The sequence below is a fragment of the Erinaceus europaeus genome, chromosome 2 (genome assembly GCF_950295315.1).
Source record: "Erinaceus europaeus chromosome 2, mEriEur2.1, whole genome shotgun sequence".
NCBI classification, from domain to species: Eukaryota; Metazoa; Chordata; class Mammalia; order Eulipotyphla; family Erinaceidae; genus Erinaceus; species Erinaceus europaeus.
The window spans coordinates 151408658-151435812 of NC_080163.1; the positions used below are offsets into that span (position 1 = coordinate 151408658).

Consider the following 27155-nt stretch of genomic DNA (forward strand, 5'->3'; position numbering starts at 1 on the left):
CACACACCACAGCACTAGTTTGCTCTGGTGCCATAGCTTTTCCCATGAGGTGCCAGGGTTCAAATTTGGACCATATGCATGGCAAGGCATGGACCCTACCTGTTCTTTCTGGGTCCCAACTATTTTGCAAAATAAAATGTTATTATCATCATCATCATTATTGTTATTTTTTAATTTAATTTTATCTATTTACTGGATAGTAACAGAAATTGAGAGCAGAGGGGGAGACAGAGAGGAGGATAGAGAGACAGAGAGATACCTGTAGCCCTGCTTCATCACTTGTGAAGCTTTCCCCCTGCAGGTGGGGGCCAGAGGCTTGAATATAGCTCCTTGCGCACTGTAACCTGTGCACTTAACCAGGTGCGCTACCACCTGGCCCCATCATTATTGTTATTTATTTATTTACCTTTAAAAAAAATTTTTTTTTATTTAAGAAAGGATTAATTAACAAAACCATAGGGTAGGAGGGGTACAATTCCACACAATTCCCACCACCCAATCTCCATAACCCACCCCCCTCCCATGATAGCTTTCCCATTCTCTATCCCTCTGGGAGCATGGACCCAGGGTCATTGTGGGTTGCAGAAGGTAGAAGGTCTGGCTTCTGTAATTGCTTCCCCGCTGAACATGGGCGTTGGCTGGTCGGTCCATACTCCCAGTCTGCCTCTCTCTTTCCCTAGTAGGGTGGGTCTCTGGGGAAGCAGAGCTCCAGGACACATTGGTGGGGTCTTCAGTCCAGGGAAGCCTGGCCGGCATCCTGATAGCATCTGGAACCTGGTGACTGAAAAGAGAGTTAACATACGAAGCCAAACAAGTTGTTGAGCAATCATGGACCCAAAGCTTGGAATAGTGGAGAGGAAGTGTTAGGGGGGTACTCACTGCAAACTGTAGTGTACTTCTGCTTTCAGGTATATATTTTGCAGTAGTTTACGGATACATGTGAACATATGCTCTCTCTCACAGAAACTGGTGTATATCTAGGTTTTGGGACTTTGTTAGAAAGTGAACCACCTGAGATGGAATTAGAGTATACTATGAAAGGAAAGGTCTCACCCGAGTAATGAAGCTGAAGGATTGTCATTCCACATGTGAAGTCTCTGGACACAGTCTGAAGTGAAGCATGTTGAGGTGGCAATCGTTGCGTTGATTAGGTTGTGATCGGCAGATGCAATATTATTTGATATGGATTGGGAGAGGCATACGGGAAAGTGGGCCCTATCCAAGGGTTCTAGGACTGGGGGAAGTAGAGGCTCTATAGTGGAGATGTGAGGTTCCTGCTGTCTTAGGGTTCAAAAAGACAATCGATAGTTAATGTGATCATCACATTAATTGGTAATTGGGTTAACTTTGAAAAGTCCTTTTGTTAGGGTTTGCTATACAGTGCCCAGTATCTTGGATATAGCTGTGCTATTGGTTGCTTCTGATCTACTTGGTCTAGGCTTTTGAGAGAGTCTGCATATCAAATACACAGCCTATATATTGAAAAGATTCAGTTTGTGTTTTGAAAAACTTCGAGACATACAATTAATTTTCCCCCTCTCGTATTAATTAACTAGTGATTTATATGACTACATTTTACTAGGAGTGTACATAAAAGTGTACACTAGGAGTGTACAAAAAGTGTACTTTGGTGCAATATGCCATATTTTTAACTTTTATTTATTTATTTATTTTTTTAAAATTTTTTATTTAAGAAAGGATTAATGAACAAAAACATAAGGTAGGAGGGGTACAACTCCACACAATTCCCACCACCCAATCTCCATAACCCACCCCCCTCCCATGATAGCTTTCCCATTCTTTAGCCCTCTGGGAGCATGGACCCAGGGTCGTTGAGGGTTGCAGAAGGTAGAAGGTCTGGCTTCTGTAATTGCTTCCCTGCTGAACATGGGCGTTGACTGGTCGGTCCATACTCCCAGTCTGCCTTATTTTTAACTTTTAAAACAGAGCATTCCTCAACTCTGGTTTATGGTGATGCAGGGGATTGAATCTGGAACTTCAGAGCTTTAGGCATTAAAGTCTTTTCCATAACCATTATGGTATCTCCCTAGTCCTATTTGCTTGATTTATGAGGGAGAGAGAGAGAGAATGCTTTGTTCTGTCATATGTGGTGAGGTGAGTCTCTGGCCATCATCAGTCAGTTTTGAGAGTTTGGGCAGTAGTGTACCTAGTTAAGTTCATGTAATACCATGTACAAAGAACCAGGTTCAAGCAATACCATGTACAAAGAACCAGGTTCAAGCCCCCATCCCCATCTACAGGGGAAAGCTTCAGGAGCATTCAAGCAGTGCTGCAGGTATCTCTCTTTCCTTCTCTATCTCCCCCCTTCAGTTTCTAAAAAGAAACAAAAACAAAAAAACAAGGGGCTTGACAGTGGCGCACATGGTTGAGTGCACATGCTACAATGTGCAAGGACCTGGGTTTAAGCCCCAATTCCCACCTGCAAAGGGGATGCTTCATAATCGGTGAGGCAGGTGTGCAGGTATCTCTCTGTCTCTCTATCTTCTTCTCCCCTCTCAAATTCTCTTGTCTCTATCCAGAATAAATGAATGAATAAAAATACATTTTAAAAAGTCTTTAAAAAATACAGCTGTAGGGGGTCAGGCGGTGACACAGCAGGATAAGCGCACCTGGCACAAAGTGCAAGGACCAGCGGAAGGATACTGGTTGGAGCCACTGTCTCCCCACCTGCGGGGGAGTCGCTTCACAGGCAGTGAAGCAGGTCTGCAGGTGTCTTTCTCTCCCCCTGTGTCTTCCCCTCCTCTCTCCATTTCTCTCTGTCCTATCCAACAACGAATGACATCACCAATAACAATAATAACCACAACAAGGCTACAACAAGGTCAACAAAAGGGGGCGGGGAAATGGCCTCCAGGAGCAGTAAATTCATGGTGCAGGCACTGAGCTCCAGCAATAACCCTGGAGGCAAAAAAAAAAAAAAAAAAAAGATAATAATACAGCTGTGAACATTGCCAGGTTTCTTCTATACTCTAGCTCTCCTCCCCAACCCCACTCCCCCCTTCTTTCTGAGGCCCCATGTAGTGTGAAAGGCTGCACAGAAAGCCATGGCTGGGGTCCGACAGTGCTGGGGCATCTGGCTGAGTGCATACACCACCATGTGCAAGTACCCTGTTCAAGCCCCCAGTTCCCACCTGCAAGGGTGAAGCTTCACAACTTGTAAGGCAGTGCTGTAGGTATTTCTCTCTTCAATCTCAATTTTTTGTTTGTTCTTTTTTTTTTTTTTTTTTTGCCTCCTGGGTTATTGCTGGGGCTTGGTGCCTGCACTACAAATCCACTGCTCCTGGAGGCCATTTCCTCCCCATTTTGTTGTCCTTGTTGTTGTCATTATTCTTATTGTTGCCATTGATGTTGTTGGATAGGGTAGAGAGCAATTGAAAGAGAAGGGGAGATAGAGAGGGAGAATGATAGACACTTGCAGACCTGCTTTACCACTTGTGAAGCGACCTCCCTGCAGGTGAGGAGCCAGAGGCTCGAGCAAGGATCCTTGCACGGGTCCTTGCACTTTGTGCCATGTGCACTTAACCTGCTGCGCTACCACCCAACCCCCCCCCTATTTTTTTTTTTGCCTTCAGAATTATTGCTGAGGCTTGGTGCCAACACTACAAATCTACTGTTCCTGGAGGCCTTTTTCTTTTCGTTTTTTTTTCTTTTTCCATTTTGTTGTTGGATAGGACAGAGAGAAATTGAGAGAGGAAGTAAAGACAGAGGGGGGAGAGATAGACACCTGCAGACCTACCATGGGCTCAAACTTGGATCATTATGGCAGTGAATTTTCTGTTTCCATCCAATAAATAAATACAATGTTAAATTAAAAAATTCAAAATTCAAAAAATTATCTTTATTTATTTATTGGATAGAAACAGCCAGAAATTGAGAGGGTAGGGGGAGGTAGAGGGGGAGAGTGACAGAGAGACACCTGCAGCCCTGCTTTACCAAAGTTTTCTCCCTATAGGTGGGGACTGGTGGCTTGAACGTGTGCCCAACCAGGTGTGCCACCACCCGGCCCCAAATAAATTCTTTTTTTTTTAAGACAAGATGTCATCATTTAAAAAAAATTATCTTTATTTATTAGATAGAAACAGCCAGAAATTGAGAGGGAAGGAGGAGAGAGACCAGCAGCCCTGCTTCACCACTCGCAAAGCTTTCCCCCTGCAGGTGGGGGCCAGGGGCTTGAACCCTGGTCCTTTCGCACTGTAACATGTTGCTCAACCAGGTGCGCCACCACCCGGCCCCAATAAATAAATTCTAAAAAATAAATAAATAAATAAATAAAAGCAAGTAAGCAAGCTCTGGCCTAGCAGCTAGGTCTCTGGACTCCTGATCCAGCTTTAACACCTGGATTCTCCTCTTGCCGTCTTGAATGGAAGGTTCTGGCTCAAGTGGTAAACCCTGGCTCTCTCGCACTGTAGGAGGCACACTGTGGTTGGACTAGGCTTGGCCCTTCCTCCCCTCCCTAACCCCTCCCCCCCATACCAAGACAAGGAATAAACAAATAAGCCGAGGTAATTTCCCTCGCCCTTGGAGACGAAGCAGGGGTGGTCTGGAGAGGCGCGGGGAGAGCCCGGGTGCCAGGTGGAGCGCGGCCAAACCGGCCTGAGCGCCTGGGCTCCCCACCCTCCTGCTGGAAACACGAGCACAGCCCACCAGAGGGGTGCATCTTGCACTCTGCCTGGTGTGGTAGCACCCCTGGAGAGAGCTTTATTCCCGCAGCCCGCCGGGGCGGGGATGGGGTGGGGTGGGGTGGGTGGCCCCCATGCTGCCCTGGCCTAGCCCAGAACATCTCCTCTTATGGAAGTGCCAGGGGCTCCTGCACCAGCCATCGTGCACCCCTGGAGGCGGGCTCAGCTCCCGGGGCGCAGCACCCCTAGTTCCCCGGGCTTCCTTCCTTTATCACCACCTCCCATTCTCCATTGAAGGTCTGTATTGATCTTGGCCCGTCTCTCAAAGTAGCCGCACTCTAATTCCTTCCGATCCCCCACATCCTCTCCCCAGGGGCCCCCTTCAGTCCTGCCAGGGTTGATAATGCTGGTGCTACATCCCAGCTTGCACCCCGCCCCCCCAAAGTAAGTGCCCCGGAAGCTGTTTTTTCCCCTTTTGTTGCCCTTGTTTTGTTGTGGTTATTATTTTTGTTATTAATGTTATTGTTGTTGGATAGGAGAGAAGTCAAGAGAAGAGGGGAAGAGAGAGAGGGGGAGAGAAAAATAGACACCTGCAGACCGGCCGCCTGTGAGACGACCCCCCGCGTCAGGTGGGGAGCCGGGGGCTCAAGCCCAGATCCTTAAACTGGTCCTTGCGCTGCCCTGTGCACTTAACCCGCTAAGCTACCGCCCAGCCCCCATGGAAGCTTTCTCTTCTACTCACCCTCGCTCCCCTTAATGAGCAGGGGGCAGTGTCTGAGAGATCCCATGTCCAGTTCAAGGACAGCCTTAGAGCAGCTGTCAGCTGCGCAGTCAAGTTGTTGTGTTCCTAGCGGGCATGGAAAAACCTGGCTTCAGCTCCAGCTTAACCTAAAGGCCAGAACCCAGTGACCTGAATCAGCAGATCAGTGCGTGGGGGTGAGGCTAGGGGTAGGGAGCAAGGCAGAGAGGGAGGGCACTCACAGCACCTGGGCAGAGAACTTTTGATGTCTCAGTGACCCCAGGCTAGTCAGATAAATTTCTTTTACATTTTTATTACTTTTTTTTTTTTAACAGAGTACTGCTCAGCTCTGGCTTAAGGTGGTTTGAACCTAGGACATCAAAGCCTCAGGCATGAAAATCTTTTTGTATAACCACTATGTTATCTCCACCCCCCATAACCCTTTTTTTTTTTTTGGCCTCCAGGGTTATCACTGGGGTTCAGTGCCTGCACCATGAATGCACTGCTCCTGGAGGCCATTTTTTTCCCCCTTTTGTTGCCCTTGTTGTTTTATCGTTGTTGTGGTTATTGTTATTGATGTCGTTGTTGTTGGATAGGACAGAGAAAAATAGAGCAGAAGACAGAAGGGGAGAGAAAGATAGACACCTGCAGACCTGCTTCACCTCTTGTGAAGCAACCCCCACCCCTGTAGATGGGGAGCCAGGGCTCGAACGACGGTCATGTGGATTACGGTCATGTGCACTTAATCTGCTGCACTACTGCCCAAACCCCCACCCCCAACATTTCTACCCAGTCTGCCTTTCTGGGGGCTGCTGGGATGGGGTGGGGAAGGCCCAAGAAAAGGCTTTGGAAGTGCTGTAGCAGTACAAGTGCCAATGTCTGGGTTAATGAGGGATGTAATGGGACTCTCTCCCCCACACCCCTTTCCTGAAGACTGGCCTGGAAACAGTGTGACTTCTCTGGGGAGCAGGTCCTTAGGGGAGGCCCAAGTCTTCAAACTCATCCACGAATTCCTGAAATCCTTTCCCTGAGGGGAAGCATCACTTACACCTCTCCAGGCTACATGAAAAATCCTGGCAGAGATTCCCAGAGCGCCCCCCACCCCATGACACAGTTGGGGCAGAAAAGCGGCAGAGGAAGTCATTTTTTTGCACTTTAGTTTTGAATAGAAATATTCCAAGCCAAAATCCAAAATAAAGTTTTTAATTGTTAAAGATCAAAAATGAAAAATACTCTTCACCCAGGAGTCGGGCTGTAGCACAGTGGGTTAGGCACACATGGCACAAAACGCAAGGACTGGTGTAAGGATCCAGGTTCCAGCCCCCCCCCCCCCCCCCCCCCGCAGACTCGGGAGTCGCTTCACAGGTGGTGAAGCAGGTCTATAGATGTCTATTTCTCTGTCCTACCTAACAATGATGACATCAATAACAATAACTACAACAATAAAAAAACAACAAAGGCAACAAAAAAAGGGAACATAAAACAAACAAACTCTTCACCCACCCCTAGAATTTCAGATGACAGCTGGAAAGGATTGGTTCTATCTCTGCTGAGAGGCTGGTGAAGAATTAAGCCCCCCCGCCCCTGTCCTCCACCCCTCAGAGAACCAGCAGCATGGCAGGAAGCACTTCTGGCAAGCCACTGGGGAGCCAGAGGTCACAGCGTTGAAGGCCTGGCTTAAAGCCACCAGCCAAAATGCAACATCTGCTCAGGGTTCCCCTGGCACCTGGCTAGGGGCAAGTGGGAGGAAGAAATGGAGAGAATGGATGCCCAACCACAAATTAGTACCCTGTACCTTGGCCCTCAAGTGGCCTTCAGTGGCACCAAAGGGAGAGAGGGAAATGTAAGTAAATAAAAGCTACAGGGTTAGAGGAAGGACTGTGATAGGCCCACTGAAGCACCCTCAGTCCTGGCTGGAGCAGAGAAGGGCCTGGACAGAGTGATTTAAAAACAAACAAAACAAAAACTCTGGTTGGAGGAAAGGACAGGTGTTGGAGAGGTTGTAGAGAGAAGGGAACTCTGCTACACTGTTGGTGGAAATGCAAACTGGTACAGCCCCTTTGGAAGACTGTATAGACAGTCCTTAAACAAATAAAAATGGAATTACCTTATGATCCAGCAATACCACTCTTAGGCATTTATCCAGCGGACACTCAAACACTGATTAGAAGGGACATATGCACCCCTATGTTCATAGCTGCATTATTCACAATAGCCAAAGAGTGGTAGCAGCCTAAATGCCCATTAACAGATGACTGACTAAAAAATAATAAGATATATATTCTTTTTTTTTTTTTTTTTACCAGAGCACTGTTCAGCTCTGGCTTATGGTGGTATGGGGGATTGAACCTGGGACTTGATGGAGCCTCAGGCATGAGAGTCTGTTTGCATAGCCATTATCCTATCTACCCCCGCACGAGATATATATTCTATGGAATATTATTCTGCACTCAAAAAAGAAGATATTGTGTCCTTTGGGACAAAATGGATGAAACCGGAGGTAATTATGCCTAGTGAAATAAGAGATGAAAAACAGCTATCAGATGGTTTCACTCATTTGTGGAATCTAGAGATCTGATTTATATGAACTTGCCAAACAAAACAAAACAAACAAAACACCAGAAGCAAGCCAACTGTAAGATCTGTGAGAACTTTAGTGGTGATCTTTGGGAGGTGGGAGGTTGGGGACACAGAACTCTGGTGGTGGGTGTGGTGTGGAGCTGTACCTTGTAAACTTACAGTCTTATAACAAACTATTAATAACAAAATTAAAAACAAACAAGCAAGCAAACAAACAGAAAACCCTGGTTGGGGTGGGGAGACGGCATAACATTTATGTAAACTGCTGTCATGCCTGAGGCTCTGAGGTCCCAGGCTCAATCTCCAGCACCACTATTAATCAGAGCTGAGCAGTGCTTTGGTATCTCTCTGTATCTCTCTCATGAAAATAAGCAAAAACAAACACAACCTCCCCAAACACACAAACAAAAAAACCCCAAACCCTGGTCTGAGGCCAATGGCATTAAAATGTAAACAGCAGTCCTGGTAGTGGGAGGGAGAAACCAGCCATTGGTGAGACTAGGGGGGTGGGGATGGGGTGGGGTGGGTTAGTGGTATCTGACTGAGCATGGCTGGGCTCACCAGGTGATTCCTTCCCCCCCCCCTTTTCTTTGCTTTAACAATCATTGAGCAAAAACTAGTAAGTCCAGGCTGCCCTCTACTGGTGATTTGGTGATTTCTGGGAGTGACCAAAACAGTATAGCACAGAACCCTCTCAGAAGGGCCAGGAGACAGAACCAGTCCCAGGGGAGCCCAGCATGGGCTGCACTCCCTGGGGGACTCCCATTGCGAACAACCCCTCCATTGGCATGACACCCCCCCCCCCCCAATCTCTGTGTGGCCTGCGGAAGGTGGAAGGTCTTGGGACAGGTGGGGGAGGGCGCTGGTGCTCATTTCAAAGGCACTGAAAAGAACTTGTTTCCAGACTTGCAGCGGACCTGCTGGGCCAGCACACGCAGCAGCAGCTCTGAATCTTCAAACTCATCCACGAGTTCCTGAAACTCGGAAGAAGAGAGTCTCGTTTAAGGGGAGGGGATAAGCTGAAGTGTGTGTGTCTGTCTGTGTGTGGGGGGGTTGGTCAGAGGGCCCTGCAAACACTACCAGTGACTGAGGTCCTTCAGGCCAGCACCAGGCAGGCTCAGGGTGCACGTAGGGCTCTCTGGTCCAGTCTGCTCTGCAACCTTGTGAGGTAAGGTCGCTCCTGTCAACTACACTGGCCTGGCCGAGGGGAAATGGGTGTCCAAAGCCATGGGTTACAGAGACCAACAGAACCAGGGCTAGGGATTGGATCTGCAAGATGGAGCCCAGAGCCAGAGCTCTGATGCCGCTAGCCTGACAGGACCTGTTGGGAAATTGTGCAGATGTGGTTGAGTTAGGCAGGACCCACAAACCACCATATTTCCACACGAGTATTATTATTTACACATCAATCTTCTGCCTTGTTTTAAAAATGACTCCTCCGCCACATTATCCCCTCAGGGTATTGCCCATTCCTGCCAGCAAAAACACTATAGCAACCATAACTAAGGAAGTTTCCAGAATGCCTTTTTCTTTTCTCCACCCTCTTCCCTAGCCAATTCCGCCCCAACCCTATAAAGCCTGCTGCTGTTCCTGGTCTCGCCCTCTTTTTTCTCTTCTGCATCACGACCTGGAGAAGACCTGGAGAAGGGCTGGTGTGCATAGCTGGCGGTGGCCATTTTGCTAGCTCCACGTAGCCAAAACCTGCTGTGCTCACACCCAACTCTGGAGTGTCCACATAAATAAAGATTTGCGTTCCCGCTCCACCATGAGTTCCTGGTCTCTTTCTCGCCTGCAACGCTAGCCAGGCAGGGACCAAGGGCAAAGGTGGCCGCTGAAGGGCCTTGGGTCCTAGCCTGTACCCACTTTGTTTGGATTGCAAAATAAATAATAAATAAAAAATAATAATAAATAAATAAATAAATGGAGGGGATGGGCAGTGGCTGATCTGGTAGAGATCTTACACGTATTACAATGCACAGGGACCCTGGCTCACGCCACTAGTCCCTACCTGCAGTGGGGAAGCTTCACGAGTGCTGAAGCAGTGCTGCAGGTTATCTCTTTTCCTCCCTTCTTTTCCTTTCAGGATTATCACTGGGGCTTGGTGCTGGCACTACGGATCCACTGCTCCTGTGGCCATTTTTCCCCTCTCTATTTTACTGTATAGGATAGAGAGAAATTGAGAGGGTAGGAGAAGTTAGAGAGGAGGAGAGAAAGGCAGACACCTGCAGACCTGCTTCACCACCTGTGAAGCCACCTTCCTGCAGGTGGGGACCCGGGGGCTTTAACTGGGATCCTTGTGCTTTGTACTATGTGTGCTTAGCCTGGTACACTCTCTCTTTTTCTTTATCTTTCCTCCTTTTTTCTATTCAAATATAAAAAAATAAAGTCAGCAATAAATAAATCTTAAAAAAAAATTCAAAGTAGTTGCAGACATCTGTCACAGGGAGATAAGAGGTTATATCTGCATAATTTAAAAAAATTTTAAAAAATATTTATTTATTCCCTTTTGTTGCCTTATTGTTGTAGTTATTATTGTTGTTGTTATTGATGTCATTGTTGTTGGATAGGACAGAGAGAAATGGAGAGAGGAGGGGAAGACAGGGGGAGAGAAAGGTAGACACCTGCAGACCTGCTTCACCGCCTGTGGAGCGACTCCCCTGCAGGTGGGGAGCCGGGGGCTCAAACTAGGATCCTTACGCCAGTCCCTGCGCTTTGTGCCATGTGCGCTTAACCCGCTGTGTTACCACCTGACTCCCTGCATAATTTATTAAACCCTATTAAAAGAAAAATAATAATGAAGAAAACCCAAGCTGGCTATCAACATTTGCAAACAGACATAACAATTAGGACTTCTGGATTCTCTTGTAAAAATAACACAAAGGGTGCCAGAGACAGCAGCAGGTTCATACCCTGGCACCTGAACATGTCCCACTGTTTTCCTTGCAGAGGCAGAATTTCTCTCAGCCCTTATAGGGTGCTGACAGGACAGCTGGATTCGTCACTTGCTTACAACATATCGCCAGAATGGAAGGTCCTTCACATTTGCCACCCTTCACTCATTTGCAGGGCCTACCAGGCTCCTGACCTCTGGGAGTAGGGCTGGGGTTCAGAGGAGGTCTGCAGCACCCTCCCCTCACCCCCCATTCAGTGCTTTAGGGCAGCACTTTGCAGATTCCACAACCCTTGGGAACTCGTGAGATTGTACTTTTTTTTTTTTTAAATACTGATTTAATACACTTATTTTTTTTATTATCTTTATTTATTGGATAGAGACAGCGGGAAATTGAGAGGAGGAGGGAAGCTAGAGAGGGAGAGAGACAGAGACACCTGCAGACCTGCTTCACCACTCGCAAAGCTTTCCCCCTGCAGGTGGGTACCGGGGGCTCGAACCTGGGTCCTTGTGCACATGTGTAGCATGTGTGGGGGCGGGGACACTCCTGCCATGCCAGGTATTTCCCAGGGTTCAGGTGTGTGAGTCTAAGCCTCAGGCTAACTTGCTCATCATTATTAATTATTATTATTTTTATTAGAGCACTGATCAGCTCTGGTTAACAGTGGTGCAGGGGGTTGAAGCTGGTACTTTGGAGCCTCAGGCATGATAGTTTGCATAACCATTATGATATCTAACCACCCCCCCCCCCCCCCCCCCCACACACACACTTGCTCATTTTTTCTGGGGCTTGGCATCCTTGGGGCTCCCACACCTGGAATTCACCTGGAGTTCCTGCAGACACTGAGCTTCTAGCTGTAGACGTGCGTCGCCCACGCACCAGGCCAGACTGATGTGGAAGGAGGGGTCCTGCAGAAGAACAGCAGGGGGCAGGCGGTCACCAGGGGTTTACAGCAGCTTTGTGGCAGAGCTGTGGGGGGAGGGGATGTGTGTTGAGATCCCTGCTATCGCACACTGAAATCAGACCCTCCATGATCAGTGTTGATTCCAAGGTCCTGCAAACAGAGAAGTTAGCCCAGCGTGGGTCCTTGGAATGGACTGAATTCTCTCCCTGACTCCCGTTCATATGCTGAAAACCCTAACTCCCAATGCAATAGGTTTGTATTATTTAATAATTAGGGTCTACTGGGTGGGATTAGTGACTTTTGTAAAAAAAGACAACAGAGAGCAGGCTTTCCCTCTCTGCTCTGTGTTAAGATAATATCGAGACAATGGCTAATTATCAGCTAGGAAGAGAATCCTCACTGGAAAGTGACAGCACTTTGATCTTGGACTTCTGGGCTCCAGAATTATGCGAAAATAAATTTCTGTTGTTTAAGTCACCCACTTTCTGGTATTTTGGTTTTGGTTTGGCAGCCCAAGCTAGGAAAGTTCTAGTCTCACAGGGTTTCCTTTAAATAGCATACAGAGATTCAACAAATCTGGGGGTGGGAAAGAACAAAATCAAATTTTCTAAAATTATGAAGAAACAAGGATCGCTGCCATTCACGGCCATGCTTCTATATAACCTCAACATGGCTTTAACACAATGTGGGATGGGGTGGGGGGGATGGCTGGTATAATGGCTATGTAAATAACTTTTAACTCTGAGGCTCTGAGTTCTCAGGTTCAATCCCCAGCACCACCATAAAACAGAGTTCAGGAGTGATCTGGAAATAAAACAAAACAGAATATAGGAAGCCAAACCAACAACCCTTTAAAGCTTTGATACAGGACTTGGTATTCAAGCTAACCCTAGAGGCACTGGGCAGGTGAAGGAGGATATGTGATGTTACCACTTTTCCTGGAGTGTTATTTATTTATTTATTTATTTATTTATTTAAACCAGAGCACTAGTCAGCTCTGGCTTATGGTGGTGCAGCAGGGGTTGAACCTGGGATTTTGGAGCTTCAGGAATGAGAGTCTGTTGGCAAAACCATTATGCTACCTAGCCCTGCAAAATGTTCAGTTTTTTTTAAAAAGTTTTAAATTAATTTTCTTTTTTTAAATTGCTACCAGGGCTACTGCTGGTGCTGAGTATCTGCCCCATGAATCCACCATTCCTGGCAGACAATTTATTTATTTAAATTATCAGAAAAATCGAGAGGGGGAGGGGAGACAGAGAAGAGGGAAAGAGAGATACCTGCACCGATGCTCTATGGCTCCTCAAGTTTTCCCCCTGCTGGTGGGGACTGGTGGCTTGAACCCAGGTCCCTGCACATTGTAATGTGTGTGCTCTACAAGGTGTGCCACTGCCTGGCCCTCTGAAGAGTCAATTTTTTTTTTTATTAAGTCATGACACATTTAAAAAAAAATTATTCATGAGAAAGAAATGGAGAGAGGAGGGGAAGACAGAGAGGGGGAGAGAAAGATAGACACCCTGCAGGTGGGGAACCGGGGGCTCGAACTGGGATCCTTATGCCGGTCCTTTCGCTTTGTGCCACCTGCACTTAACTCATTGTGCTACGGCCCAACTCTCTGGAGAATCAATTTTATGGGGAAAAAATTGTAGAAACTACTTCTTAGAAAAATAAAACTGGGAGTCGGGCTGTAGCGCAGCGGGTTAAGTGCAGGTGGCGCTAAGCGCAAGGACCAGCGTCAGTATCCCGGTTCGAACCCCCGGCTCCCCACCTGCAGGCAAGTCCCTTCATAGGCGGTGAAGCAGGTCTGCAGGTATCTGTCTTTCTCTCCCCCTCTCTCCATTTCTCTCTGTCCTATCCAACAACAACGACATCAATAATAACTACAACAATAAAACAACAAGGGCAACAAAAGGGAATAAATAAATAAAATAAAAATAAAAAAAGAAAAAGAAAAATAGTGGTCTGGGAGGTGGCACAATGGATAAAGCGTTGGACTCTCAAGCTTGAGGTCTTGAGTTTGATCCCCGGTAGCACATATACCAGAGTGATGTCTGGTTCTTTCTCTCTCTCCTCCTATCTTTCTCATAAATAAATAAAATTAAAAAAATTAAAAATATAGGGTTGAGTGCACCCATGAGCAAGGACATGGGTTCAAGTCTCCAGCTTCCCATCTGTAGGGAGGAAACTTCAAGAACGGTGAAGCGGGTCTTTTAAGTGTCTTTCTCTCTTCCTCTTTACCTCCCTTTTCCCTCTCAATTTCTCTCTGGCCTAGCCAATACAAATAGAAAGAAAAAAAAAATGGCTAGGAGCAGAGGATTCATAGTGAAATTCCTGGTGGCACTTTAAAAAAAAAGGGGGGGCTGTTTGATAGCTAATCTTGGGAGTGACTGGTTTGCCCTGAGTGTGACCCAGGTTTGAGGCCAGCCCCCACCAAAATGGGGGAATCTGTGGTTGCTGTGGTGTCTATTCCCTTCTCTGTCTCCATCTTTCTACTGAAAAATCTGGCCTAGAGCAGTTAAGCTCCAATGATAATAACAATACTAAAAAATCAAAGATGACCACATTATAGAGTAGAGACGCAAATCTTGTACACATTGAGCAGATAGAACACTCTATGAGGGGAGTCGGGCTGTAGCGCAGCGGGTTAAGCGCAGGTGGCGCAAAGCACAAGGACCGGCGGCATAAGGATCCCGGTTCGAACCCTGGCTCCCCACCTGCAGGGGAGTCGCTTCACAGGCGGTGAAGCAGGTCTGCAGGTGTCTATCTTTCTCTCCTCCTCTCTGTCTTCCCCTCCTCTCTCCATTTCTCTCTGTCCTATCCAACAATAACAACAATAATAACTACAACAATAAAACAACAAGGGCAACAAAAGGGAATAAATAAATAAAATAAATATTTAAAAAATAAAAAACAAAAAAAACTTAAAAAAAAAAACACTCTATGAAAGACAGACTTCAGTGGGCTGCATCTGGCCACACCTCAGCTCCCTAGGGCCGTGCGTCCCCTGCAGACTGGCACTGCAGATGCTTTACATGGGAAGGTTCTGGAAGGCTCTTCAGTTTGCCTCTCACAAAGACTCATCTAGGTACAGTTCTAGATGGGCTGGTGGAGAAGCAAAAGCCAAGCTCATTACCTGGTAGAAAGTGGTGAGGTCGAATTCCTCCATGACTCTGTCTACCTCTGACACCAGGTCCAGGAACTGAGCATGTCCTGAGGTGACTTCCAGTCCAACAAAGGTCCTATGGGGGACAGAAGAGGGTCCAACATGGGTGTGAGATGCAGAACCAGAACTTAAGTCATGCGAGCTGGGTCAGTAAATAGAGAAGATGCAACAAATAGAGTCCATGGGGGAGGGGGGGGCGAAGAAGAAACCAGAGCACAGATTGATTCTGGTCTGGTATATGTGGTTCTGGGGATTGAACCTGGGGCCCCAGGCATGGAAGACTTACAGTCTGCTGGTTAGGCCACCTCCTCAGGTCACTGGACCTTGAGTTCTTGTCCATTCCCAGGAAATTCACTTTCCTGCTCTCTGAGCTATCATAGCCCTACTCTCCTCTGTAAAGCTTCCTCTGACAACTCAACCAGGCATCTCTCTCCTCCCTCCTGATGGTCTGATAACTTTTCCAGGACAATCTTCCTCTGACACTGCCGTGTACAAACCCTCAACTTTCTTTCTTTTCTCCTTCCTTCCTTCCTTCCTTCCTTCCTTCCTTCCTTCACCTCCAGGGTTATCACTGGGACTTGGTGCCTGCATTACAAATCCACTGCTCCTGGAGGCTTTATCTTTTTTCCCTTTTGTTGCCCTTGTCATTTATCATTGTTATTATTATTGTTGCTGTTATTGCTGTCATTGTTGTCTGATAGGACAGAGAGAAATGGAGAGAGGAGGGGAGACAGAGAGGGGGAGAGGAAGATAGACACTTGAAGACCTGCTTCACCACTTGTGAAGCGACTCCCCTGCAGGTGGGGAGCCAGGGGCTTGAACCCGGATCATTGCGCTGGTCCTTGCACTTCGAGACATGTCTGTTTAACCCGCGGTGATACCGCGCGGCCCCTAGACCCCCAATTTTTTTTTTTTTGCCTCCAGGGTTATTGCTGGTGCTTGGCGCTCCACTGCTCCTGGAGGCTATTTTTTCCCCTTTTGTTGCCCTTGTTATTTTACCATTGTTGTGGTTATTATTGTTGTTATTGATGTCATAGTGGTTGGATAGGGCAGAGAGAAATGGAGAGAGGAGGAGAAGATAGAGAGGGGGAGAGAAAGATAGACATTTGCAGACTGGCTTCACCACTTGTAAAGTGACTCCCCCCCCCCCCCCACCGCAGGTGGGGAGCCAGGGGCCTGAACCGGGATCCTTACGCTTCGTTGTGCCATTGGGCTTAACAAAAGGGAATAAATAAATAAATAAAAAAAAGGTGAGGGAGAGCCATGAAGAGAGTAGAGACAACACATCACCACTGCACCATCCCTGGAGCTCTCGATTCCTAATGATTCTATCTCTCTTTTTTAAATTTTAAATTACAGGCCCTTCAGGATCTGTTCCTATCACCTTCACCAGTACCAGGCCTGCCATTATATTTCTTGCTTTTTCTTAAAAGACTTTATTTATTTATTTATTTTAAATTTTTTAAAATTTATTTTATTTATTTTTTCCCTTTTGTTGCCCTTGTTGTTTTATTGTTGTAGTTATTGTTGTTGTCGTTGTTGGATAGGACAGAGAGAAACGGAGAGAGGGAGAGGAAGACAGAGAGGAGGAGAGAAAGATAGACACCTGCAGACCTGCTTCACCGCCTGTGAAGCGACTCCCCTGCAGGTGGGGAGCTGGGGTTCAAACCGGGATCCTTATGCCGGTCTTTGTGCTTTGCGCCACCTGCACTTAGCCCGCTGCACTACAGCCCGACTCCCTAAAAGATTTTATTAAGAAAAAAAAGAATTTATTTATTTACTAATGAGAAAGATAAGAGGAGAGAAAGAAAGAACCAGACATCACCCTTGGTACATGTGCTGCCAGGGATTGAACTTGGGACCTCATGCCTGAGAATCCAATGCTTTATCCACTGCACCACCTCCCAGACCACCCTAATGATTCTCTTTCAGACATTTCTTTGGTCATTGTCATGGCTTTGCTGCTCCAGGCTTGTTTTTTCAGACAGAAACAGATTGACAGCAGATGCTGACCTGGTGTAGTGGCTCTGCGCATGGACTCTGAGGCCGACAGAAACAGACAGATGAATACAGGGAAAGCAGTCACAGCACTGAAGATTCCCCCAGTGGTGGGAGCCAGACTTGAACCTAGCTGATGCACAGGAGAGCAGATGCACTAGTTACATATGCTATCTTGCAGGCCCAGTAACACCCTCTAGTTTACTCTGAGAGTATAATATAATGTGTATATAATAATATGTAGTATATAGTAATAAATATAACAATATATATCATAATTGGCTGTTCATGTTGTCAGGAAGGCTGGTCAATAGTAGGCTATAATGTTTTGGGGAAGTAAAAAAAGTTTTTTAAAAATAATTTATTTTTTCACAAGAAAGATAGGAGGAGAGGGGTCTGGGCGGTGGCACAGTGGGTTAAGTGCACGTGTTATGACACACAAGGACGGACACAAGGATCCCGGTTCCAGCGCCCTGCTCCCCACCTGCAGGGGAGTCGCTTCACAGGCGGTGAAGCAGGTCTGCAGGTGTCTATCTTTCTCTCCCCCTCTCTTGTCTTCCCCTCCTCTCTTGATTTCTCTCTGTCCTATCCAACAACAATGATAGCAATAACAATAATAACAACAAGGGCAACAAATGGGGGAAAAATGACCTCCAGCAGCAGTGGATTTGTAGTGCAGGCACTACGTCCCAGCAATAACTCTGGAGGCACAAAAAAGATAGAAGGAGAAAGAGAAAGAACCAGACATGACTCTGGTAACATAGGCTACTGGGGACTGAACTCAGGACCTCATGGTTGAGAATCCAATGCTTTATCCACTGTGCCACCTCTCAGACTACGGGAAGTCAAAAAATTTTCAGGATTTTTAGCTGTGTGAGGTCCAGGGGCACAGGGAAGTTGGTGCCTTTAACCCTGAGTTGTTCAGGGCTCAACTAGACTTTGATTCTTCCTCTTTCTGCTCACGGATCCCAATGCCATTCCAGTTGACTCCACCGCTAATATATCAGGGCTGTGTCCACTTATTGGCTCTCCCGTGGCTGTCACCCTATTCCTGGCCATCATCAACCCCACCCCTGGCCACTGACACCTGCCTCTTCTTTACCTTCCCATGCCCACCCTCACTCCCTTACAACTCTCTCACAGGAGAGCCAGACTGACATTCATGAACATGGAGTAGATCATGTTTCTGGTCTGTTCAACCCCCTCCAATAGAGAGTGAATGAATGAAAAAGTGAATGAATAAGAATGAATGAATGAATGAATGAATGAATGAATGAATGAATGAACAAGCCCTCATATCAGATGTGCTAAGAGTAGCATCAGCTCAGTGTGTGACTCAGACAGGGTAAGTTGGCTTTGAAGTCTTGATTTTTTTTTCCTCCTAATATTCAGGTAATAAACTTTTTCTTTTTCTTCTTCTTCTTCTTTTTTTTTTTTTTTTCCTTTTTAACTGCCTCTAGGGTTATTGCTGGGGCTTGGTTCCTGTACAATGAATCCAGGGCTCTCAGCCATTATTATTATTATTATTATTATTTTCTTTCTATTTTTATTTTACATAACAGAGCTAAAGTAAGAGGGGTTGGGAGACAGAGAAGGAGAGAAAGATAAGACACCTGCAGACCTGCTTCACTGCTCACGAAGTATACCCTCTATGTGGGTATTGAACCTGGGCCCTTGCGCAAAATGGTGTGTGCTTAACCACCTGGGGCCCCTCAGCTAATACTTTTCAAAACATGTTTGGCTTATGTAAACCTCAAAACGCCCACTGATGGTATGACAAGGACAGCAGTGAGATGGCACAGAAGGGAAGACTGAGTGGGGGCAGAGCTGGGCAGGTACCCAGGTCATCTTTTAGTCTTGGGCTTTTTGTACTAATTCAAGATGTTTTTCTCTATCTCTCTGCCCTCTCCCACTCCATCATGCTCCAGCTATTTTTTTTTCTTAATGACAGGTTCAGATATGAGAACAACTGACTTTGTAGTCATAGAGCTGGTTAAAAAACAAACAGAGAATGAGGGCAGACAAGGTCAGAAGGCAAAATAACCCCTCAGACTCTTCCCCAAAGAATCAATCCATCTACTGTCCCTCCCTCCCTCCTTCACCCCTTTCCTCCCCCTTCCTTCCACTTTTTCTTTCTTTTGGAAATTACTGGGGACAGAGAAGGGAAGACCTACCTGGTTTTCTCTTGATTGGTATAAATTTTCACTCGGTTAGCTGTAAAGAAGAACCTGAAATTTAGAAGAAGAAGAAGACTGTATTTCAGGGAGAATGAGAAAAATAATCAACTCTTGTACCACCTTAAGCTGGAGCTGAGCAGTGCTCTGGTAAAGAATAAAAAAAGAAAGAAAAGAAAAGAAAAGAAAAGCAATCATAAACACACCACTTTGAAAACACCATCACACTCAGCACCATCACCCTATTATACAGGCAGTAACCTGAGCCCTAAAATACTAGAGCTGGGCAGAACTTTAAAATCACCTAACAGCTGGAAAAACAGCATAAAATCATACAAAAGACTTTCGTGCCTGGGGGGCTGGGCAGTGGAACACTGTGTTAAGTGCACATAGCACAGTAGTGTAAGGACCCATGCAAGGATTCCAGTTCCAGTTCCCAGCTCCCCACCAGTAGGGGGTCACTTTACAAGTGGTGAAACAGGTCTGCAGGTATCTATCTCTCTCCCTCTCTGTCTCTCCCCTTTCAATTTCTCTCTGTCCTATCAAAAAAATCGAAAAGATGGCCACAGGATTCGTAGCGCAGGCACTGAGCTCCAGCAACAACCCTGGAGGCAAAAAAAAAAAAAAAGTATACCTATACATGTATGTACACAAAACAAAAGAAAAAAATCACCATCTAAATAACTCATAACTTTAGTCAGATGCTAGCAAAAAGTGTACTTTAGTAATAGCAGTCTATTCAATAGACAATTGGAGACTATGCCAAAGTCTTATTCATCAAGTCAGTGATCATACAGGTCAATTTGCTCCTTGCAAGGTAAAAAGAAAGGAAGGAAGGAAAAGAAAGAAAATTCTGATGTGGAGAGTCAGGCAGTAGCACAGTGGGTTAAGCGCAGGTGGTGCAAAGTGCAAGGACCGGCGGAAGGATCCCAATTCAAACCCCCGGCTCCCCACCTGCAGGGGAGTCTTTTCACAGGAGGTGAAGCAGGTCTGCAAGTGTCTATCTTCCTCTCCCCCCTCTCTCCATTTCTCTCTGTCCTATCCAACAATGACGACATCAGTAACAACAATAACTACAACAATAAAGCAACAAGGACAACAAAAGGGAATAAATAAATTTAAAAAATAAATAAATAAACTGGAAAAAAAAAAAGAAAATTCTGTTGTGGTCTAAGCAATAAGGATATTTCCTGTATGTCACAGGCTGAGCTTGTGCCTGTCAACTTTGGGAGTCTTCACACAACCCTGAGACAGCCACCACGCTCCTCTGACTTGCACACAGAGGTGAGCCTGGAAGCTTCCAGGGTGTTCATGGGTTATCTGAGATCACACAGGATGGTTGTGCAAGCAGCCCCAGGAGACGTAGCACCCAAGAGATCTGGCCTATTTGCTGGGATAACACACCCGCTGGGATACAATGGCCCAAAAAGAAGAGGCAGAGGGAAAGGTTCAGTGCTCACCTCTGGAAGGAGGCCATGCGGTCTTTCAGGGTCTGTACAAAGGGGAGGATCCAGTGATGGCGCAGAACCACACTCTGGGACAGGCTGAGGTGGAAGGCTTCCATCCTGACCAGCCGGGGCACATATGTCTGTGCATGTGGCAGCAACATGTCAAGCAGCTCCAGGAACTCCTCCCTGGCTTCATCTGGTGGGGCAGAGAAGATGGAGGGTAGGATTCTCTTAGACTGGCTGAATGAAGAAGCCCCAAAGGCAGAGGGCTTCTTTGCCACTCTGGGCTTTAGGAGAAAAATCCCTTTGAGAAGAGCCTATGTCTGTGGATTCCCATAATATTTTAATGTGTTTGTGGTCGTAGAAGTAGCACATATGCGTTCACTGTAAGGAAATCAAATGAAAACAAAACAAAAACCCTATACAGGAGAAGCATAGAATCTGAAATTCTGTCACCTTGAGCAGTGGTCTCCAAATTACTGCAGCAACATGGGCCATTAATAAAAGAAGTTTGCACACATACCTTTATTTTATTTTTTTTCTCTCTGGATAAAGACAGAGAGAAATTGAGAAGGAACGACTTGAGAGACAGAGAGAGAAAGCAGGACTGCTTCACCACTCATGAAGCTTGCCCTCTGCAGATGGGGACCTGGGGCTGGCTTGAACATGTTAAAGTGTGCATTCAACCAGGTGTGCCATCACTCTGATTTTTTAAGTTTTTTTTTTTATTGTTGTAGTTATTATTGTTGTCATCGTTGTTGGAGAGAAGTGGAGAGAGGAGGGGAAGACAGAGAGGGGGAGAGAAAGATAGACACCTACAGACCTGCTTCACCGCCCGTGAAGCGACTCCTCTGCAGGTGGGGAGCCGGGGGCTCGAATCGGGATCCATAAGCTGGTCCTAGCACTTTGCACCACCTGCTGCGCTACCTCCTGGCTCCCTTAAAGTTTTTAAAAATATTTATTTATTTATTCCCTTTTGTTGCCCTTGTTTTATTGTTATAGTTATTGTTGTTGTTGTTGATGTCGTCGTCGTTGGATAGGACAGAGAGAAATGGAGAGAGGAGGGCAAGACGGAGACGGGAAGAGAGAGACACCTGCAGACCTGCTTTACCTCTTGTGAAGAGACTCCTATGCAGGTGGGGAGCCGGGGGCTTGAACTGGGATCCTTGAGCCTGTCCTTGGCGCTTTGTGCCACCTGCGCTTAACCCGCAGCGCTACCGCCCAACTGCCCCACTGATTTTTTAACTGCCACCAAGGTTATCACTGGGGTTCAGTGCCTGTCTAGTGAGTCCACCTCTTCCAGAGGCCATTTTTCTCCTCCCTCCCTCTCTTCCCCTTCCTTTCTTTTGGACAGAGAGAAATTGAGAAGGGATGACATAGAGAGGGAGAAGGAGCATAAAAGGGTGATACCTGCAGTATTGTTTCACCACTTGTGGTGCTTTCTCCCCTCTGCAGGTGGCAACTGAAACTTGAACCTGGGTTCTTTTTTTTTTTTAATATTTATTTATTCCCTATTGTTGCTCTTGTTTTACTGTTGTAGTTATTATTGTTGTTATTGATGTTGTTGTTGTTGGATAGGACAGAAATGGAGAGAGGAGGGGAAGACAGAGAGGGGGAGAGAAAGACAGACACCTGCAGACCTGCTTCACCACCTGTGAAGGGACTCCCCTGCTGGTGAGGAGCTGGAGGTTTGAATAGGGATCTTTCCGCCGGTCCTTGTGCTTTGCGCCATCTGCGCTTAACGCGCTGCGGTACCACTCGACTCCTGAACCTGGATTCTTGCACATGGCAACATGTGTGCTCTACTGGGTGCACCACCTGGCTCCTCTGCATATAGCTATCTTTGATAATGTGTGCTTATAAATTATGGACATGTGCTACACTGTGTGTGCTATGAAACAATGCACATATTTCTAAAAGAAAAAATACATTTAAAATTCTTTTTTTTAAAAAAAAATTATTCATTCCCTTTTGTTGCCCTTGTTACTTTATTGTTGTAGTTATTATTATTGTTATTGATATCGTTGTTGTTGGATAGGACAGAGAGAAATAGAGAGAGGAGGGGAAGACAGAGGGGGAGAGAAAGACAGACACCTGCAGACCTGCTTCACCGCCTGTGAAGTGACTCCTTTGCAGGTGAGGAGCCGGGGGCTCAAATAGGTATCCTTTGCTGGTTCTTGCGCTTTGCACCACGTGCACTTAACCCGCTGCACTACCGCCCGTCTCCCTTAAATTTTCTAATTGGGGCCAGGTAGTGGCACATCTGGTTGAGGGCACATGTTAAGATTCACAAGGACCCAGGTTTGAGCCCCTGGTCCCCACCTGCAGGGGGAAAGCTTTGTAAGCGGTGAATCAGGGCTTCAGGTGTCTGTCTCTCTCCCTATTTCCTCTACCCCTCTCGATTTCTGGATGCCTCTATCCAACAAATAAAGACAATTAAAAATGTTATAATTAATTTTTTTTTTGGTCTCTCTACATCTAACACTATATGCTGTACACCCCTCCTCTCAGTGTAGAGGTCAAGCTCTTGATTACAATTCCACAGTGGTCCTTTCAACACTCTCCTATCAGACATACAGAGTGCTCTTGATTTTTTCATAAAGGGTAAGAACACTACCACTTCATATTTTCTTTCTTTCTTTCCTTTTCTTTTCTTTTCTTTTCTTTTCTTTTCTTTTCTTTTCTTTTCTGCCTCCAGGGTTATTGCTGGGGCTCAGTGCCTGCACTATGAATCCACTGTTCCTGGAGGCCATTTTTTCCCCCTTTGTTGCCCTTGTTTTATCGTCGTCGTTGTTGTTGATGTCACTGTTGTTGGATAGGACAGAGAGAAATGGAGAGAGGAGGGGAAGACAGAGAAAGGGAGAGAAAGATAGAGACCTGAAGACCTGCTTCACACTCTGTGAAGTGACCCCCCTGCAGGTGGGGGGCCGGGGGCTCAAACCCAGATCCCTGAGCCAGTCCTTGTGCTTCGAGCCATATGCGCTTAACCCACTGTGCTACCGCCCCCCCCATATAGTCTTATCATTATCATTGTGACCCAAAGTGTGACTAGTGCTGCATGATTAGACAGTCTACTCATGCTCAGTATACCACTCAATTTGCCAAAATTCCCTAGCAAATAGGCAGACTGGGGAATCATTATCATTCTGTGGAAGGGGAAATATAAGTTCCAATAATTTACTTGCTCTGATACAAAATGAGAGTTATTACAATAGTCAGCCCAAGGGCCAGGTGGTGGCACACCTGGTTGAGTGCACATGCCGCAATGCGCAAAGACCCAGGTTCGAGCCCCCACTCCCCACTTGCAGGGGGAAAGCTTTGCAAGTGGTGGAACAGTGTTGCAGGTGTCTCTCTGTTCTCTCTCCCATCTCTATCACCCCCTTCCCTCTCGATTTCTGGCATTCTCTATCCAATAAATAAATTAAGATAAAAAAAAAAGTTATTACTTAAGAACTTGGGTATAACCCCGGCCCTCCACCTCCTACCCATTCCTGGCCATTTGGGGGTATAATTTTGCTCTCACTTTACACATTTTTCTGCCTAATAAACCTCGAGTCATTTCACTGCAAACAATAATAAAAATTTAAAAAAAATGAAATAATAAACAAGAGAAACTGGACATAGCTAATCTGACTTAACTTTCACATAAGTACAGATATTACTGCTATTCTCATTTTAGAGAGAGGAAAACTGAGGTCCTCAGAAGGCCAGTAGCTTATTAAAGGGCACTCAGAAGAGTGAGTAGGGAAGTGAAGGCTGGACACGTTCTTCCTCCCTCATGAGGGCTGGGGTAGAACTTGAATTCAGCACAATCAGGGCTCTCTCGGCTACAGCTTCATTCTGGGATGGCCTTGACACTCAGCCCTAGAGTCTCCATTGGTCTGCTGTGAGCAGGAAGAATGTTCTACTTAGGGCTAACAAAAATTATTTTAGGGGTTTATGAAATAGTTCAGTGATAGAGTTCATGGCTTACAATGAGTGACGCCCTGGGCTCACTCTTTGGTCCATGGACAGGACCAAAGGGACTTTCACAGAGGGTAGAACATTACTTTGGTGTCTCTACTCTTCTGTTTCTCCCTCTCCTCCTTCTACATATATAGAATAAAAAAATTGTGTCCAAGAGTTCACTTGGCAATACTGTGCATGTGCCAGTATTGGTTAATTCCCCGGTGCCATGTTAGAAAAACAGTCAGCAATGAATTCAAAGCTGAAATTAAGTTTCCAGAAAAAGTCCCCAGTTCTTGAAATAGTCTCTGTTTCAGCTGAATCAATCTCTTTCCCACTACCCATATCAGAGGTTTCTGGTCTCTGCCTCTCCTCACTGGTTGGGGCTATTTCCCTTCCTACTATTCTTGCCTTTCACACATTACTCACAGGGCACATAGACGTGAGTTGCCCAGTTACCCCGCTCATGAGGGAAGGTGCGCAGCCGGCCCCCATGCTTTTCACTGTCATCCTCAGGCTCCTCCTCGGTGCCTAGGAACATGCGCAACACACTGTCTGGTACAGGCAGCCTCTGGCTGGTAAGGGGGCTGTGGTCACTGCAAGAGAAAAAGAGAAAATGATACATTTATTCCACCAGCATTCTCTCTCTCCCTCTCTTTTTTAAAAAAGATTTTATTTATTTATGAGAAAGATAGGAGAGAGAGAACCAGACATCACTCTGGCACATGTGCTGCCGGGGATTGAACTCGGGACCTCATGCTTGAGAGTCCAAAGCCTTATCACTGCGCTACCTCCCGGACCACTCCCCCTCTCTTTTTTAAAAGAAGCTTTTATTTATTTATTTATTTATTTATTTGATAAACACAGCCAGAAATCAAGAAAGAGGGTAGACAGAGAGTGAGAGAGACAAAGACATCTGTAACATTGCTTTATTATTCAAAAAGCCTTTCCCCCTGCAGGTGGGGACTGGGGGCGCAAACCTGGGTCCTTGCACATACTAATATGTGCACTCAACTAGGTGCGCCACCCCTTGTCCCCCCATCCCCCAGAATTTCTATCTCTGTACATACCACAATAGTGGTAACCTCTTGTGGTAACTCTAAGAGCTATATGCTCTTCCCCCCATATTGTCTTCTTGGGATCTCCCAGTTAACTCCAGAAGCAAACCTTAGCAGGGAATGTGGTCCATGGGAAGTTAAGTAGACAAGCAGCAAATATGTACAAGACCATGCCCTAACTTCTCATCCATATTCCTTTTTTCCCCAGTGCACTGCTCAGTTCTGGCTTATGATGGTACAGAGGATTGAAGCTGGGTCTTTGGGGCCTCAGGCATGAGAATCTCTTTGCATAACCACTAAGCTATCCCCCCCCCCACCCTTATGCCCTAACTTCTTAAGTTTGTCATCTTAACCAGCCACTTGTCATTGTTGTCACTCTCAGTTTCCTCATCTGCAAAATGCGCTTTACCCTAAAGGACACTTTTGAGTTCACTGAGATATATTTGAGAACTTCAGCAACCAGCAAGAAGAAAGCTTAGTACTAAGAACCAAACTTCTCGAAAGTAAGAGACTTCTATGGCTTTGTTCACTGCTGAGTTTCCCGTCCCGAGCTCCTTGCAGAGTGGGCACTGGCAATGCACTGAATGAATGAAACAATTCTCCATAAATTGCTGTTACTACTGCAACTGTGTGCAAGTCAGGGAACTGACCCAGGATGGCACAATCTTCTTCTTCTTCTAGCGTTTGCCCTTCTTCCGTAGCCAGTCAACAGCATCAGGTTGAGCCTGATGTAAAGTTTCGAGACCTCCTTTGAATCTGGAGAGGTGGCAGTTGTTGACTATGTGGGTCATAGTCTTGTCTGTAGCCTCAGGGGCAATTCGGGTGTCTCTGGCTCCCCAGCGGTGGAACATAGCAGCGCACCGGCCATGGCCTGTTCGATAGCGATTGAGGAGGGCCCAATCATAACGTGCTAGGTCAAAGCCGGGTTGACGCTTGCAGGGGTCTGTGATGAGGTGTTTGTTCTTTACCTCAGCTGACTGCCAGCTCTGTTTCCAAGAGTCTGGAACAGAGAAGTTCAGTGTAGGCGTAGGGGACCAGATTGGGTGACGACAAGCGTTGGACAGGGTGGGCGAAGATATCCCCGTATATTGGCAGGTCGGGTCGAGCGTAGACGTGGGAAATGAACTTAGATGATGTGTGCCAACTGGAAGGCTGGATCCTGCCTCCTAAGCTTGACTTAAATAGGTGGGAGCTCTCAAGAGCTTTTGTCCGGGGCTGTCCTCTGTATCCCCAGTTCCTCCTGCACCCCACTTCCTCCCTGGCCAGCCGCCCCGCACTCTGCACCCCAGGACCCTCCACCTAACCCCAGTTAGGATTCTCAGCTCCTCACCGACTGCTGCCTCCCGTCCTGGGCCGGGGCCGGGCCGCAGCCTCAGCCTCTTCCTCCGAACCGCTGCTGCTGTAGCCCACCAGGGGCGCCGCGCTCATGTGGCCTGCTGTGCCCCGGCGAAGCCAAGGCGGGGCAGCGGCGGCCTGCACCCGGATTTCCGTAGCCCGGAAATGCCCGCCCAGGGGGCGGGGCTTGTCTGAGCACCGCCTGTGGGCGGGCCCTGGAGAGGGCGGGGCCTGGAGGGGCGGGTCCAGCCGGACCTTGGCGGAGATCCCGCTTCTTACGGGT

At 46.7% G+C, this 27155-nt stretch overlaps 1 protein-coding gene across 3 annotated transcripts; it reads right to left on the reverse strand.

Moving 5' to 3' along the window:
- Positions 1-6566: 6566 nt before the first annotated feature.
- On the reverse strand, positions 6567-27153 carry USB1 (U6 snRNA biogenesis phosphodiesterase 1). 3 transcript variants are annotated; one of them, XM_007520087.3, is made up of 7 exons: positions 26868-27153; positions 24909-25075; positions 20547-20730; positions 19087-19140; positions 14885-14990; positions 11675-11758; positions 6567-8933 (listed from the first exon to the last, which is right to left on the reverse strand). In XM_007520087.3, exons 1-7 carry the CDS (start codon positions 26963-26965, stop codon positions 8829-8831), a joined length of 798 nt encoding a protein of 265 aa, XP_007520149.1. In that variant the 5' UTR covers positions 26966-27153; the 3' UTR covers positions 6567-8828. The 3 variants fall into 3 exon arrangements, with proteins under 3 accessions (XP_007520149.1, XP_007520151.1, XP_060041438.1); XM_007520089.3 differs by lacking the exon at positions 19087-19140; XM_060185455.1 differs by lacking the exons at positions 6567-8933; positions 11675-11758 and adding an exon at positions 11800-11904.
- Positions 27154-27155: the final 2 nt, after the last annotated feature.